Source organism: Neocloeon triangulifer, unplaced genomic scaffold (genome assembly GCF_031216515.1).
Source record: "Neocloeon triangulifer isolate White Clay Creek 2 clone unplaced genomic scaffold, ASM3121651v1 ptg000010l, whole genome shotgun sequence".
NCBI classification, from domain to species: Eukaryota; Metazoa; Arthropoda; class Insecta; order Ephemeroptera; family Baetidae; genus Neocloeon; species Neocloeon triangulifer.
The window spans coordinates 1,582,018-1,596,139 of NW_026775552.1; the positions used below are offsets into that span (position 1 = coordinate 1,582,018).

At 40.0% G+C, this 14,122-nt stretch overlaps 2 protein-coding genes and 1 long non-coding RNA gene across 3 annotated transcripts; 2 read left to right on the top strand and 1 right to left on the bottom strand.

The window, feature by feature from the left end:
• The first annotated feature begins 567 nt into the window (after positions 1 to 567).
• Positions 568 to 2,975, top strand: LOC132195745 (uncharacterized). The gene is made up of 5 exons (XR_009441686.1): positions 568 to 687; positions 2,023 to 2,189; positions 2,342 to 2,630; positions 2,690 to 2,813; positions 2,869 to 2,975. It is a non-coding gene; the product is annotated as an uncharacterized LOC132195745 (long non-coding RNA).
• A 2,375-nt stretch (positions 2,976 to 5,350) lies between these two features.
• On the bottom strand, positions 5,351 to 8,331 carry LOC132195750 (uncharacterized). The gene is made up of 4 exons (XM_059617930.1): positions 7,911 to 8,331; positions 7,523 to 7,826; positions 6,703 to 6,958; positions 5,351 to 5,779 (listed from the first exon to the last, which is right to left on the bottom strand). The coding sequence occupies exons 1-4, from the start codon at positions 8,066 to 8,068 to the stop codon at positions 5,568 to 5,570; spliced, it is 930 nt and encodes a 309-aa protein (XP_059473913.1). The 5' UTR covers positions 8,069 to 8,331; the 3' UTR covers positions 5,351 to 5,567.
• Positions 8,332 to 10,004: 1,673 nt separating this feature from the next.
• On the top strand, positions 10,005 to 14,041 carry LOC132195749 (NAD kinase 2, mitochondrial). Its single transcript, XM_059617929.1, has 6 exons — positions 10,005 to 10,111; positions 10,169 to 10,425; positions 10,846 to 11,169; positions 11,639 to 11,735; positions 11,788 to 12,067; positions 13,300 to 14,041. The coding sequence occupies exons 2-6, from the start codon at positions 10,190 to 10,192 to the stop codon at positions 13,536 to 13,538; spliced, it is 1,176 nt and encodes a 391-aa protein (XP_059473912.1). The 5' UTR covers positions 10,005 to 10,111; positions 10,169 to 10,189; the 3' UTR covers positions 13,539 to 14,041.
• The last annotated feature ends 81 nt before the right edge of the window (positions 14,042 to 14,122 follow it).

Sequence of the window (14,122 nt, forward strand, 5' to 3'; positions counted from 1 at the left end):
AAAGACACTCTTTTGTGGAGATATTGAGGGCGATCCAAAAGACAAACCTGGTCCAGGCTAACTTGACTTAGCCCCGGGCTAACTTCGCCCACCAGCAAAATTGAATGGCGGGTTAAATTAGCCCGGGCTAAGCTAATTTAGCCTGGGTCAAGTAAGCCTTTTGGATCGCCCTCATTTTAAATTACGAGTGTAATGGAATTATTCATATTTTTTTCTTCATTAACAGAATATAAAGCATTGTTGAATGGATTAAAAATAATTTGTCTAACAAAACGTTGCCGAAAATACTGTTCAGCGCTTCAAACGTCTTCTTAGCAACGCCAATTATCAACGAAATTTAGTTGCCTAGAAGAAGAATAAAAACATTTATAGGTGCACACGGTTCATTGAACTGTGAGAATAAAATCAGCAAGAAATATCGAAATTATTATGAAGGCTGATCGTGATACATTTTCCGGCGCCTAAATTATTGTAATCTTTTTTTATGATGGAGGAAAAGGTTGCTTTGCTGAGTACAGGTTTTTTTTACATCCAATTAACAAATTTTTGCATGGAGCTATCGCACCTCCATCCTTAGCATGTATAAAAGGCACAGAGTTGAATTAACTGGGGTTGGTTTCAAACTTTGATGTGGGCATGATGAGTTTTCTCCTGCTGCTGTGTCTTCTGCTAATCTCACCAACTCAGGTGTGTCAAGTTATCTTTAATGTTGGTATCATGTTAATAGTCCGAAAAGTATGAAGCGTTAAAATAATTACGAATTTGCCTTAAATTGTTGATATTACTCTATTCCACTTCATTTTCTCTGGCAAAATGAAAGTAACTTGGGGATTTTTTAAGTGCTTATAAAATAATTTGTGCTTGGATTTTAATTCCAATTACATTTTACTATTTTTCTAAAAAAAAAACCTAAAAACACGTAATCAACAATCTTGTGTCTTCGCAAGCTCTCATTCTATTAGAGCGCCATAAACTTGCATAAATCGTGAATAATGAATTGAATTAAAATTCGTATGATACTAAGAAAAATGAGCCATAGTGACGCTTATATTTTGGTATTTAGCAAACTTTCTTGCTATATTGGTGGTGTTGTTCGCAAATAGCGCTGGAATCATGTATCCTTCTTTACTACGAGTTTTTTTTTTTAAGTTTGAGTGTAACTAATGCGTTCTTAAAATTTGGCAATTAATCAGTAATTATAATAATACAGTATAATTCACAATTATAAAGAAATTACTTTAAAGATAAATATGTTTTTGAAGATTAAATTGTTCTTGAGCAAGCTGCAGAGAAAATTTTTATTTACCAACATACAAATTAAATATCTTGTTTCTCTAGATTTTGGCATTGGCATTCGCATCCTTTTTGCCCAACGTGCGAACCCTTCAAGTCTCTCCTTTTTCAAATTAACGTTAAGTACATTACTTATTTAAAGGAAATGAATTAAAAACAATTTAAAAATGAGTTTTGAATAATTTGAACATTTTTATATTTATTTATTAAAATTATTTATTCTAATGAAGTCGTACAAGGAAAATATTAAAATTAGCAAAATGAGCAGAAAGGGTTTCACAACTAGCAGAGGTCTGCTAAAACGCCCGACGTCAAAAGAGACGCGGCCTCCGCGGTGCAATTAATGCGAATATCAAATGATATATTGAATTGAACAGGAAAATTGCCATATTTTACACCAGGCATACCGATATTCTACCCATGACTCAACTCTCAACCTCTTTAAGTCTATATTGGTTATAATTCTTGTACATTTCCTATCAGTCGATACAATAATATCCTATATCGATTGACATTTTTTGTGAATTGCTTGTACCACAATAGGCACGTAGTGAGAACCTTGTAATCCCAGGATACTCAAATACGAGCATCGCAGTGAAATTATCAAACCCTCTAATTTCAAATTTTATTTTCCGCAGATCTTTTTTTGCAACGAAAAGAGGCCCTTCCCAAAATTTTATGTAGACCTTTTTCTTTGTGATCTTTTAAATCAGCACCGAATTTCCACAGATTTGACAGATTCTGGATCAGCTTCTTCTCCCAGTCCTACCATTACTTCAGAGTCAACAACTATCGGAAATACCACGGAATCTACTACTAAAACTCCTGCTTCTACCATCACTTCTACAACTGTATCTTCAATCCAACCAAATAATTGCCGTTTCAAGAACTACGCGGTAATTTAATTCTTTAGCCACTGCAATTTTTTTTTATTCTTTGAGCCTGCGACTGTCAAGTTTAGTTTATATATTTTGCCTTCTGATAAGTAAAAAATGACACTTTGCAACTATTTTGTTATCAATATTCTTACTTGTAATTTCACAACAAGAATGTGGCCAAATGCTGTGCAAACCCACCAAGTGCTCTTGTGGCCTTCCAAGGATTTGAGAAGACCTGCAGGGTCACCAAAGGAGCTCTAAACGCGTTCAATATTTTCTCGCTCAACAAACAGCAGAGCGCTTCGAATTCACCTGCCAACTCGACTCCTTCCAAAATCGCCAGGTCAAAAAGGCCTTTGGCAAGAACGCTGTTCGTGTTCAATTCAGATATTTTCACACAGCAAATTAATTCAAATATTTCAGTGCTTCGTCAACTGCTACTTGGAAGCCAATGGGGCCGTACGAAAAAAAGCGTAATTTTTTCATTGGTGTCTAAAATAAAATTTTATTAATTGCAGCTGTCGGCAGCTAACGAAATCGACGAAGTTGCGCTGACCGACCTCTTGACTGCCACGCAGACTGACGACACGTGGATTTCAACGATTTCGTCAGCAGTACCCGAATGCATTTGCACGGCTGAAGGTGAAATAAACTCTATTTGGCCCCGCAAACGTTTAATCTCAAATGCAAACTTCAGCTCTAAACGTTCCCGACTTTGTCGCGGGGAAATTGTCATGCTCTGGCAAAGCTTTCGTGGTGGTGCAGTGTGTTCTCCTTAAAATGATCAATGTAATTTAAAAATTTTAGATTTCATTTATTCTAAAATCCACTTCCAAACGGGTTTTTCTTTTTATTCGCAGAGCTGCCCTAGCACAGGTAAACAAATTCAATGGATTTTAACTCGTGGAGCCAGCGGATGAATTTATAAAAAATAACTTAACAGTGGCAACAACGACATGCACAAAAACGTACGAGACTTGTTTGACAAGTGTTCCGGAAACATTTTGGCCGCGCCGTCAAGATTTTTCAATGGGTTAAAAAAGATTAAAATAAGTGTTGATCAGTCGCTGAAAAATGACAACCACACGGAATCTCCCTGCCCCTTCTGCACTGCGGAGATGAAAAAGGGTGAGAAAAAATCGAGGAAGGAGAAAAAAGAAAAGCGAGTGCAAAAGGGGAAATATGAGTCGAATGGGCTGAAAAAATATAAACTTGGAGGAAGACGATAGGGAGAATAGAAGAAGAACGTTCAGAAAGGCGAAACCTATATGTTCAGTTCAGAACGTTTGTAATATACCAATGCTTTCCAAGCATATAAAATTAATTCGATTTTACGTTAAATAAAATTAATCCAGGTTAATGAATTTGATAGAAAATTTTACAAACTAAATTTAATTTCGAGAGCACAAAATACAAAAAGTAATTTATTATTTTAGTACACGTTCAATACAGGTTCAATAGAGAAAAGAGCAATGGTCATGAGCATTAATTTATTTATGAGTGAGAAAAGAATGCCAATAACTCCTGCGAAAGGCTGCAGGTAGCCTATGGATAACAAAAGGCGACCCAAGCGCTGCATCCCAAGTGGCCACCAAAAGTGCATGAAGAAAAAAGCCTCTAAAGTGAATTCGCCGCATAAGCGCGAGTGCAGTAAAAGGTTTCTCGTCTGGCGCCGGATTATTTTCGTTCTCACGAAAACAATAGAAATTTCTTGTGGTTGAAAATTTAGGCCTGACATGGGACGATCTTTTATGTAAAAGTATTTCTTTGATTTCGCATCTTTACCAACTTTATGACAGGACGCGCGGAAAAAGAAAAGCCGTGCGACCTCCGAGATTTTGTAAACAAGTTCAGGGTCACTCAAGAGGGACAACCCACTCTCTGGAGACTGGCCAATAAGATTTATCTTTAATTTTGTATTTGCCAATGTTGCACGGAGCAACCCTGTGTGATTTTATATTTGTGAAAATGCATGAATTTATTGCATCCCTTTAATTGATTTATCTCTCTGCAGGCCTGCCCAACCATAGGTAAAAAGATGATTTTTTTGTTTTCTTATTAAGATTGAAATCACTTGAGGTAGCAATTAATTAGTATAAAAAATTACAGTGGCAACAACGTCATGCACCAAAACGTATGACTTGTTTGACAAGTGCTTGGGAAACATTTTGGCTCCATCGTCAAGATTGACGCAAGGGGTTAAGGTGAAGAAGGTTAAAAAGGTCAAGCAGTCGCTGGGAAATGACAACGGGATGCAGAAGGGAGAAAAGAAAACAAAGAGGAAAAAAGTGAAAACGGAACAAAAAAAGAAAGGCGGGATGAAGAAGGTTGAAAGAGTTGCTAAGGAAGGAACCGAAAAAATCAAGAAGAGCGAAAAACTTTAAAAAGAAGTGGAAAAAAATAAGAAGGAAACTAAAAATGGAATAAAAGTGGAGAAGAATGAGAGGGGTGAAATTTTGAAAGGGTCGAAAAACAAAAACCAAGAGATGGGCAAGAAGGAGAAAGGATTTGGAAAAATAAACAAGAGCAAAAAATACAGCAAAAAGCAAGATCAGAAAGTTGAAAAGAAAATTAACAAAGTAGCTCAAGGGAGAGAATATAAAAATGATATGGGTGAAGAGAACATGAGAGTGGAGAGTAATGGTGAAGAAGCAAAGGAGGGCTAAAATAAGGAAGAAAAAGTTTAAAACAGACACCGCAGTTTTCACTTTTGCTCTTATTTGCTTCACACATACTCTATAGTTTTGGCTTTTTCTGGGCTTATTTGATACATTTGCATTTTGTGGCATCAATAAAAATGAGCCAGACTTGTCTCCTTAGATTGACTCCGTGCTATTTTTTTCTAGTCACATAATTGCTTATCATTTAAAAATTTAAATATAATTGTTTGTGATATATGGTGATATATGCTTTGGCTTCAATTTTTAAGCACAATTCTGACTCATATTCAAGTTTCACAGCCGAGATTTGCTTTCCCATTAAATTTGCACTGCAATTGGTGAGTAAAATTTTTTTTGAGCAATTTGAAAACCTCCAAGCAAAGTAAAAAAGAAGCCATTTAAAATTAAATCTAGTGTGAATGTTGCTACATAGAAATAAAAGGGAAAAAGGCAAATTGCAAGAGTTTTCAGAACTTTCAAAGCTTTAGGGCGATATTTTTTGAGAAAAAAAAAATATAATTAAAATTTAAACTTTATGATAATATTACTATTTATTCCTTAAAAACAATCAACTTTTTGCCTCTCGACTTGACACTTTGCAAACTTTGTACACAGGACAAAAATAGGTAAATGAATAAAAACGGGCGCCTCTCTCGGAGAAAAGAAGGAAAAACACTGAAAACAAGCGATTGAGTCTTTGGGTTCCTTGGGGTCCGTCTGGGCCCCCCAGCGGACCTCACAGGCGGCCCAGCTGCTTTTTCATGACCGGTGAGAGGTAGGTGCGGCGGCCGTCATCGCCGCCCCCGGAGGCCGTCGGGGGCCGCCGCTTGGAGGGGTACGTCCGCTGCACGCGGCTCCGCATCACCCGCACCCCCTCCACCTTCCCCTCCTCCGGCTCTGCCCCTGTTTCTGCCGGGGTCGTCGCTTCCGCCGACGCCTCAGTTGCCCCTGTTGCAAAATTAACTTGATTCAGTTTTTCAAGGATTAAAAATTATGGAAAACACGTTCAGGGGGAGCAAAATTAAGTTCATTGTCCTATCCAAACTTGCGGAATTATCAAGGGTTCCAGTATTGACATAGTTAGTTGAGGTCTTCAGAATAATGGTGGTGGAAATATCCAATCGTTTACGATTAATTGCAAAAAATGACTCCCATTGTTTTTAAGACTTGATTGGACTAGGCCAATAAGGTAAACTTAACAATTTCAAGTGCTAAGTAAAAAAAAAATGAAGAAATTTGGCCTTATTTTAATGAATTAACAAATTTCCAGGTCAAAAAGAAAAGAAACTTCTATCCAAATTAATGAGGGCGATCCAAAAGCCTAACCTGGCCCAGGCTAACTTGACTTAGCCCCGGGCTAACTTAGCCCACCAGTAAAATTGAATGGCGGGTTAAATTAGCCCGGCCCAGGTTAATTTAGCCTGGGCCAAGTTAGCCTTTTGGATCACCCTCAATGACTTCTTAAAATAGTCTTTTTGCTGAAACCATTCACTTTCGAGGCTAAAGTATTCCCATTATTAATGAGGGCGATCCAAAAGGCTAACTTGACCCAGGCTAAATTAACCCGCCATTCAATTTTGTCGATGGGCTAAGTTAGCCCAGGCTAGGCTAAGTTAGCCTGAGCCATGTTAGGCTTTTGGGTCGCCCTCAATTAATATAGATGAAATGGATATTAATCTAATTCATATTTTTGGTCTTTAGGTGGAGGAAATATTTCAAATTTAAGGATCATTAATTGATCAGAAACATTTAATCAAAATCGCAAAGAAGAAACTTGTCCTGTTGTGAGAGAATTGAATTGAAGAAAATTTGGCCACTAAAATAAAATCCGAATGAAGCAATGGGGCATGGATTGCAAAGCGGGGACTGACCTGCGAGGGGGGAGGGAGGTTTCGGGTCGTCGGGGTCCGAGTCGTCGTCGCTGGTCGAGTGGCGGCGGATGATCCTGGAGGCGGTTGGCCGGAAGAGACACGCCTCCTCGGGGGCGGCCTCGAGGGCGTCTGCGGGCCCCTCGAGGCCCACGGGGGCCCCGAGCCGCTCCAGGGCTGACTGCAGGTCTTGTGGCTTCAGCAGCAGGGCCGAGTGGCGCGCCGATCGCTGCACCGACCTCTTCAGGTTTTGCAGCACCTGGCCAAAAATCAAATATCAGTCAAAAATTGTGACCAGAGGCTGGAATCTGGAATATAAATTTTTTTCCGCTCAGTTCTTCTCTTTAATTTAGTTTGGATCATTTGTGAAACAGACCAGAGAAAAATGATTCATAAATTTCATACAAAGCGTCAAATTTAAATTGAATCAAAAAGATCAAATTAAATATTAAAATTCCTGCATTAATTTGCAACATCACAATTATTAAATCTTTTTACATACATTGTGCTCATTAATATTCATAAACCAAGGAAATAATTTGAAATTCAAAATCCTGCCAAAGATAAAGTTCAAATGCAAAATTTGTTTACACCACTTATGATTGTTCGCTTTAGATTTTTAAAAATACAAGAAACGTCACTTGTTAAATAAAGCCTGGTATTTTTTCAAAGATTTACATGAAATTAATTTTATTTGCTACAAAATAATTATCTTAAATAAAGATAAATTTATTAAATAAGTTTATTTTGGATTCATAGAAAACCTCGAGTGATAAAAATGCCGAAATTATAATAATTAATTAATGTTTTGCGTTTACTGAACCTTCTCGTTAAACACGCTGGGGGCGGGGGGCTGCTCGGGGGCGGCGTCGTTCTTCTTGCGGCGCTTCAGGGTGGGCAGCTCGCTTAGCTGCTTCAGGGCAAGTTCCTTCTCGAGCTTGGGATCGAGGCGATGGCCGGGGCGGCCGCCGCCGTTCTCGCCCTCGACCGCCGCCCCCTCACCCTTGCGCTTGTCTGCGTGCGTCCTGAGGAAGTCCTCGTTGCTGGGGTCAATCTTGCGGACGAACTGCGCGTCAAACTTGAGCGCCAGCAGCGCCTCCTGAAGAACCCGCTTGTCCACGAACGGCCTGAAAAAACAAAAACTCGGTCAGGACCACATTCAAAGGACTCAAAAGAGTGCGGCCCGTTTCTGGGCCACCCTGGCAAAGGACCTGGTGGTGTCTGCGGCGCTCTTCTTGAAGCGGTTCGCGATTTCCTCGGCGATCTCGTCCTTGGACACGATCTGGCTGCTCAGCTGTCGATAGGGTGTCCGACAGCCGAGCCGCGAGCCCGTGCCACCCCCGTCCGCCTCCTGGGCCGCCTCCGACATCCTCAACCGTTCACACCACTAGGTCACGCCCACAGTTTCGGCCGTACAATTCGGACGCCCTGTCCAACCGCCGCCTTGTCCGATCCACGCTTCGAATCTTCCTCGTTCGATTCGACGTCGCGATTCGGTCCCAAGTCGAACGAAATCCCTATCTCGGCAACCCACAATCGAAAGCGCAACAGGCTTTTTTCTTCTGCTTTCGTAGTTTCGTATTCGCTTCGCCCCGCTTCGCCCCGTTATCGCGGAGTCAAAGCGGTATTACGGGCAAGTGCATTCTGATTGGTTGATTCGGCTGAATGGATCCCTGCCATTGGCCGCCTCCGTCATAATTTCACATGACGCGCGTCATATGAATTAAACCGGTTCCGGATGAATGTTGTTGTTGACAAAGAATTTTGCTGTTTGTCTATTTAAAAATAATTATTTCATCAATAACCGCGATTTTATAGTTTTTAGTGCTGAAAATGTTATGAAATATTAAAAGTAATTAAATATTATTATCAGAAAATGGAAAGCTACCAACATATTAATCAGAAATAACCGAAAATACCGGATTTTTAAGTGCAAACTTAGATGGCGCTACTTTGCGGGTGTGCCTCTTCTACACTGCACTTAAGATAGCTATCTTAAGACAAAAATTGGCTTGAGACACCGGTGGAGAGTGAAGTATGGTTTGCTGAGACAGCAAGCTCCCTCAGCGAGCTCGCGAGCTGTCTTGGCAGCACTTTTTGCTTAGCACATGCGCACTTGGAGGGACGAGTTGTAAACAAACCCAAGTTTTGCTTACGAGTGGTGTCCTCAAATTAGTGTTTTTCTGACAAATTACTGACCTTTTGCTCAAAAAAATTAAGTAGATAAACATCTCAAACTAAAGAGGCATTAGATTAACATGGAGGCCATCACTACAACCTGTTTCAAGCGGTGAAAATAATTTTTTACATCACCAACATGGAATTTTTAAAAATTTTTTTAAATTAATAAATGTTTTGTTAATTAATAAAAATTCAAATAAAAAATTATATTTCAAAAGCAAAAAATATATTATAAGAATTTTCCCCCTAAAATCATTTTGTCTTTAAAATTAAAATTTTTCAATTTATTTAATTAATTTCATTTAAAACTTAAGATACCTATCTCTTACAAAATAAAAATTAAAATTTACAATAAAACTCTTCGACAGGTGATGTGGATCACTAAAATAAGTATATAATAAAGATCGTGATCCTGAAACAATTTTATTACTAGATTTTATAATTTAACTTACATAAATGGTGAAGTGAAATTATTGCTATTTATAAATTGATTACACTGTTTTTAATTTACAAGATTTTTTCATCAAATGTGCAATTAGCAAATTTTAATTGGAAATTAATATTATAAAATGAATGACAGAGCAGAAATAATAATTGTTTTGCGTTAAAAAAATTAATCTATTAGTTAGTCAATTATAATTATATTAATTTAAATCTTTACAAAAAAATTTCATAATAAATATTGCGAAATTTGAAAATTTTATGTTTTTAATATAGTTTTCTGCCCGAGTGATTGGCTGGTCCGACCGCAAAAATAATTGGCGCTTCGATCGATTTAAGTGCAGTGTAAAATACAGTAATTTTGGCTTAGCATGCCCTAAGACAGCAATTGCTCAGCACTATCTTAAGTGAGCGTTTGATGTAGAGCCAGCAGTGGCTATTTTTCAAATAAGGGGTGTGCAAAAAAGAGCTAAGGTCCTTTCTAAGAACTCTTCCATTTTCGTCGTTCAATTACTTCAACATCATTGTTAATTACAAATTAAATGACTAAGCAATTTTTAAACTTTTAATCTAGATCTATATCTATTTAAAACATACCAATATCCTAATTATGACCATTGAGACCTTCACTCCCTTATCAAACTCCTCTCCCACGTTTGATTGTTTTTGTGTTGGTTTTTGTTTTTCAGAGAAAAGCAGACGAAAATAATCAGACCAACAAAATCAGACTTTGGCCGTGCTCTGGCCCTCGCCGGACAATATTTTCGTACATTCCAGAGTGACACTTGATGTGAGTGAAATGTTTTTAGTAGAGATCGATTGGTGATAATCGTTTTTGTTTTTTCAGGCGAAAAAGTGGAGGCGCAAAATGCGGCGGCAGGCGTTCGAGTGTTCGAAGGCGCTGATCGTGTCCAAGTTGTCTCGCTACGAGTTCGAGCGGTTTCGGCAGCCAAGCCTGTCGGCGGCGCAGCTCGAGAAGGAGTTGCGGCGCCGCGGCTCCGACTACGAGTTGCTGCTGCACCACCACCACGTCCACAAGTCGTGCGAGGCGGCCGTCGACGCCGCCCTAAAGGCCCGCAACGTCCAGACCCGCGTCGTCAACAGGTCTTCAAATTATAACCTTTATTGAACCTGACGAAGGTCGCTATCAGTCACATGATGTCGTTCCTCCACACGATCTGTGTTGACCTTTGGCCACCCGTCAACTCTTATTAGCTCAACCTTTATATCGGCGTTTTATTCATTTATGTACTTGTGGCCATTCTTTACAAGTCGTATTGTCCATTTAAAAGGAATAACAAAGCAATTATTCTTTAAATGTGTCTTGTTGACCTTGAAATTATGCCACCAAAAGATTCCTCGTGACCTGACCAATTTCCAATGATGTGTCACACCTAATGTTTAAAGTCAATTTGAATTTGGTGGTTGGGCAGATTGTTCGAAATTTGGAATCTACCTTTTTAAAGCAAATCGCTATATGACCTTGACCTTTCTGTGACTGAAATTGTGGATGCTTTGTTTTAGACTGACGCTGAAGGAGGGGAGCGTGGAGTGGGCGGACGGGGTGTTCACGGCGGGTGGCGACGGGACGTTCCTGCTGGCGGCGAGCAGGGTGCCGGACAACCGGACGCCGGTCATTGGCTTCAACTCGGACCCGACGCGCTCCGAGGGCTTCCTCTGCCTGCCCAGCCACTTTTCGCGCAACATCTCCGAGGCCGTCGAGCGCCTCTTCGCCGGACACTTCCACTGGACCTTCCGGACGCGCGTCCGCATCACCCTCGTCGGCTCGGACGTCTTCCAGCCCCCCATCGAACTCCACGACCAGCAGCTCCTTCACCCTGAGTTCAGGTGCAACTTTTCTTCAAATCAACCAATTGATTTTGATGCCTGAAGTAACAAATCTCGCGGTGAAGAATTTTTTTATAAAGAAAAGAAAACTTTGATTTAATTTAAAATAAGAGAGTGTAAATTAAATAACTTTTTATCTTAATCGGTTTAAAGGCCTTTTTAATTTTTTAAGTATCCCATAAAAATTAAAGAGTAATCTTCATACAAATGTTATAAAAGTAAAGCAGATAATCATACAAAGTGGCTCTCTTCAATTTAAAACCAAACTCTAGTTTTTGTTTTTCCCTTATTCATTCAAAATCGCAAGAAAATTCATCGCAATTTATTAAAAAACCGATTGGTACTCAAAATTAAATTTGCAATGTTTTTTTGTGTGCTTGCGAAATGCGTCAGGAGGCATGGGTATGTAGGCTGGTGATGTTTTGCTCAACTCCTGTGACTGTTTTTTTATTAGTTTTTTTTTTTTCAGATTCTTTGACTGTCTGCAGGAGCAGCTGCCGAGCGCCAAGTCTGACAAGCGGAGCGACGAGCAGAAGCGCGTTCTGCCCGTTTTGGCACTTAATGAGGTCTGGATATTTTCCTTGCGAGTTGAAATTTTAGTTAATTCTTATTTTCCAGGTGTTCATGGGCGAGCGGCTGTCGGCGCGCGTTTCGTACCACGAGGTGCGGCTGAACGGGGGCGCCAGGGTCAAGGTCAAGAGCTCGGGTGTTTGTGTTTCCACAGGCACGGGCTCAACCTCGTGGGCGCACTCAATCGGCCGCCTCTCCTCTGACGGCGCCCACGAACTCCTGCGCGCCCTCCTTGCCGAGCGACCCGACCTTGACCTCGACCTCGACGACCAGAACCTCCTCCAAAACGTCACCAACAGATACAACAACGCTCTTGTCTTCGGACCAGGTACAACAATTTTTCAAATAAAAGAGGATTTCTTGGGCAGATCAGATTTGTCTTCTGATGGGCAGTAGTTATTATGGGCATACTCCTGACCCCAGGTCAACCTTGCCAAATTTTCAGCATTGCCCACTGCATTGGCTATAAGATTGACATGGACAATAAGATCAAGACTGGGGCGCTATCACCTGTCGTACAAAATAAAGAAATTAATTTACCATTTTCCTATTAGAATTAACATTAATACCCCACTGATTTTCCAGAATTGGGGCTCGAACCAAGCTCTAGGTATGTAGATGACCAGAGCACAAATGAGCATTTTAAAAAGCAGTTCTGGGCGATCGCGCACGGCAAAATTACCTGCGCTTTATTGATATTAATTATGTTATGAATAATTTCGTCTAATTTGACATATTTTGTGTAGCCAATATTAATGTTTTATATCTTCAACTCAAGCTTCGAACATTCCAAGTTTGAATGGAGGGGAAGTAGCACCCAGTGAGAGGCATTGTGTAAATCGAACTAGCAGCGAGAAAAAGAGACTCGTAAACGTTGCGCTGCAAATCAACTCCAGGGTGAAATCAGTTACTTCATCTGTAATAATTTTAATGATTTTACTAAAAGAAACGGCAATTTATGAGTTATTTATAAAAAATCAACCCCTAAACGAGAATCAATCCATTAAAACGGGAACCAAAATTAAAAACGAATAAAGAGACGCAAGATACTGAGACAATTCTAAAAAAAAAAAAATCGACGATGGAAAAAACTGGGAAAAAAAAACGAGAGAAACAAAACAAAAATCATTACTTAAAAGGAAAAAAATTGTTATTATTTACTTAAATATTTCTTTTTAACAAACATTTCCACCTTTATTACTAAATAAAATTAGTAACACCGAGGGCCAGGGCCCAGGGGATTAATGTTCATTCTATTAGGAAAATGGTTGATTAATTTCTTTATTTCGTACGCCAGGTGAGAGCGTCCCAGTCTCGATCTTATCATCCATGAAGTTATAAAAATATAGGGGAAATAATGAGGGCGATCCAAAAGCCTAACCTGGCCCGGGCTAACTTAGCCCCCCGGCAAAATTGAATGGCGAGTTAAATAAGCCCGGGCCAGGTTAATTTAGACCGGGCCAAGTTAGCCTTTTGGATCGCCCTCATTAATGCCTTTGTCCAAAGCAAAAGAGATTTTGAGGAAATATAATTTAAAAAAATGTGTTTTTGTGTTTGCAGAGGAGAGTCGTCTGACGTATGTGATCCGGGACATGATCAGCGGGGGTGTGTGGCCGTCGCCGCGGGGGGTGATTTCGCCGAGGGGGTTCGCGCACCACCTCGAGGTCAAGTCGCGGTGCGGCGACGCGGCCCTGGTCGTCGACGGCGGCGTCTCCTTTGACTTCAACGACGGCACCGTCGCCCTCCTCGAACTCCACCCCGACGACGCCCTCCGCACCGTCACCCTCGCCCCGCCCTGACCAAAGGCAAACGCGGAACTAACGGTCCAAAATTAATTGAAAACAGAATTGTTTTCCCCTTTTTTCATAAGCATATTTGATGAAAATTTTAAGAAATTTTGTATCCGTCTTCAAAGTTGGCAACAATTCAATCTATTTTGGCGAAGATTTTTAATTTTCCTTAACAAAATTATGTAAGTCCAGTTCAAAAATCATTGTAATGATAATGATCATTGGCAGCTTGTTTTTCTTTTTTGTAATAATAACCGATCTGAAAAGTCTATGTTAACACAAAAGGTTGCTTCGAAATTTGTGACATTCGTGGTGCCATAACATATAATGTAAAGAAGGATCAGGCAGAGTTTAGTGAAAGAGAATGGGTGAATGAAGAAGTGAAGAAGAAATTTGTAGCTCCGGTGATACAATATTTTGTACCAAATCCAAAAGTTTAATTATGCGTGTACATATATATATTTGTTGTTGGCGTCCCGCGAGGGACATTAAAAATTTTACCCCAATCTCAACTGTGGCGTCTAATTAATTTGGTCTCCGGCCGGGTCGCTCGGGAGGGGCTGAATTATGCATTGGTGGCGCCGCGGCGGCGC

Excerpts from the sequence above, each read along its gene's own strand:
- LOC132195750 (XM_059617930.1), bottom strand. The coding sequence starts at position 8,068 with ATGTCGGAGGCGGCCCAGGAGGCGGACGGGGGTGGCACGGGCTCGCGG. Across the intron at positions 7,827-7,910 it reads AGCGCCGCAGACACCACCAG|GCCGTTCGTGGACAAGCGGG; the intron begins GTCCTTTGCCAG and ends TTGTTTTTTCAG. Across the intron at positions 6,959-7,522 it reads CCAGCGTGTTTAACGAGAAG|GTGCTGCAAAACCTGAAGAG; the intron begins GTTCAGTAAACG and ends ATTTTTGGCCAG.
- LOC132195749 (XM_059617929.1), top strand. The coding sequence starts at position 10,190 with ATGCGGCGGCAGGCGTTCGAGTGTTCGAAGGCGCTGATCGTGTCCAAG. Across the intron at positions 10,426-10,845 it reads CAGACCCGCGTCGTCAACAG|ACTGACGCTGAAGGAGGGGA; the intron begins GTCTTCAAATTA and ends GCTTTGTTTTAG. Across the intron at positions 12,068-13,299 it reads CGCTCTTGTCTTCGGACCAG|AGGAGAGTCGTCTGACGTAT; the intron begins GTACAACAATTT and ends TTGTGTTTGCAG.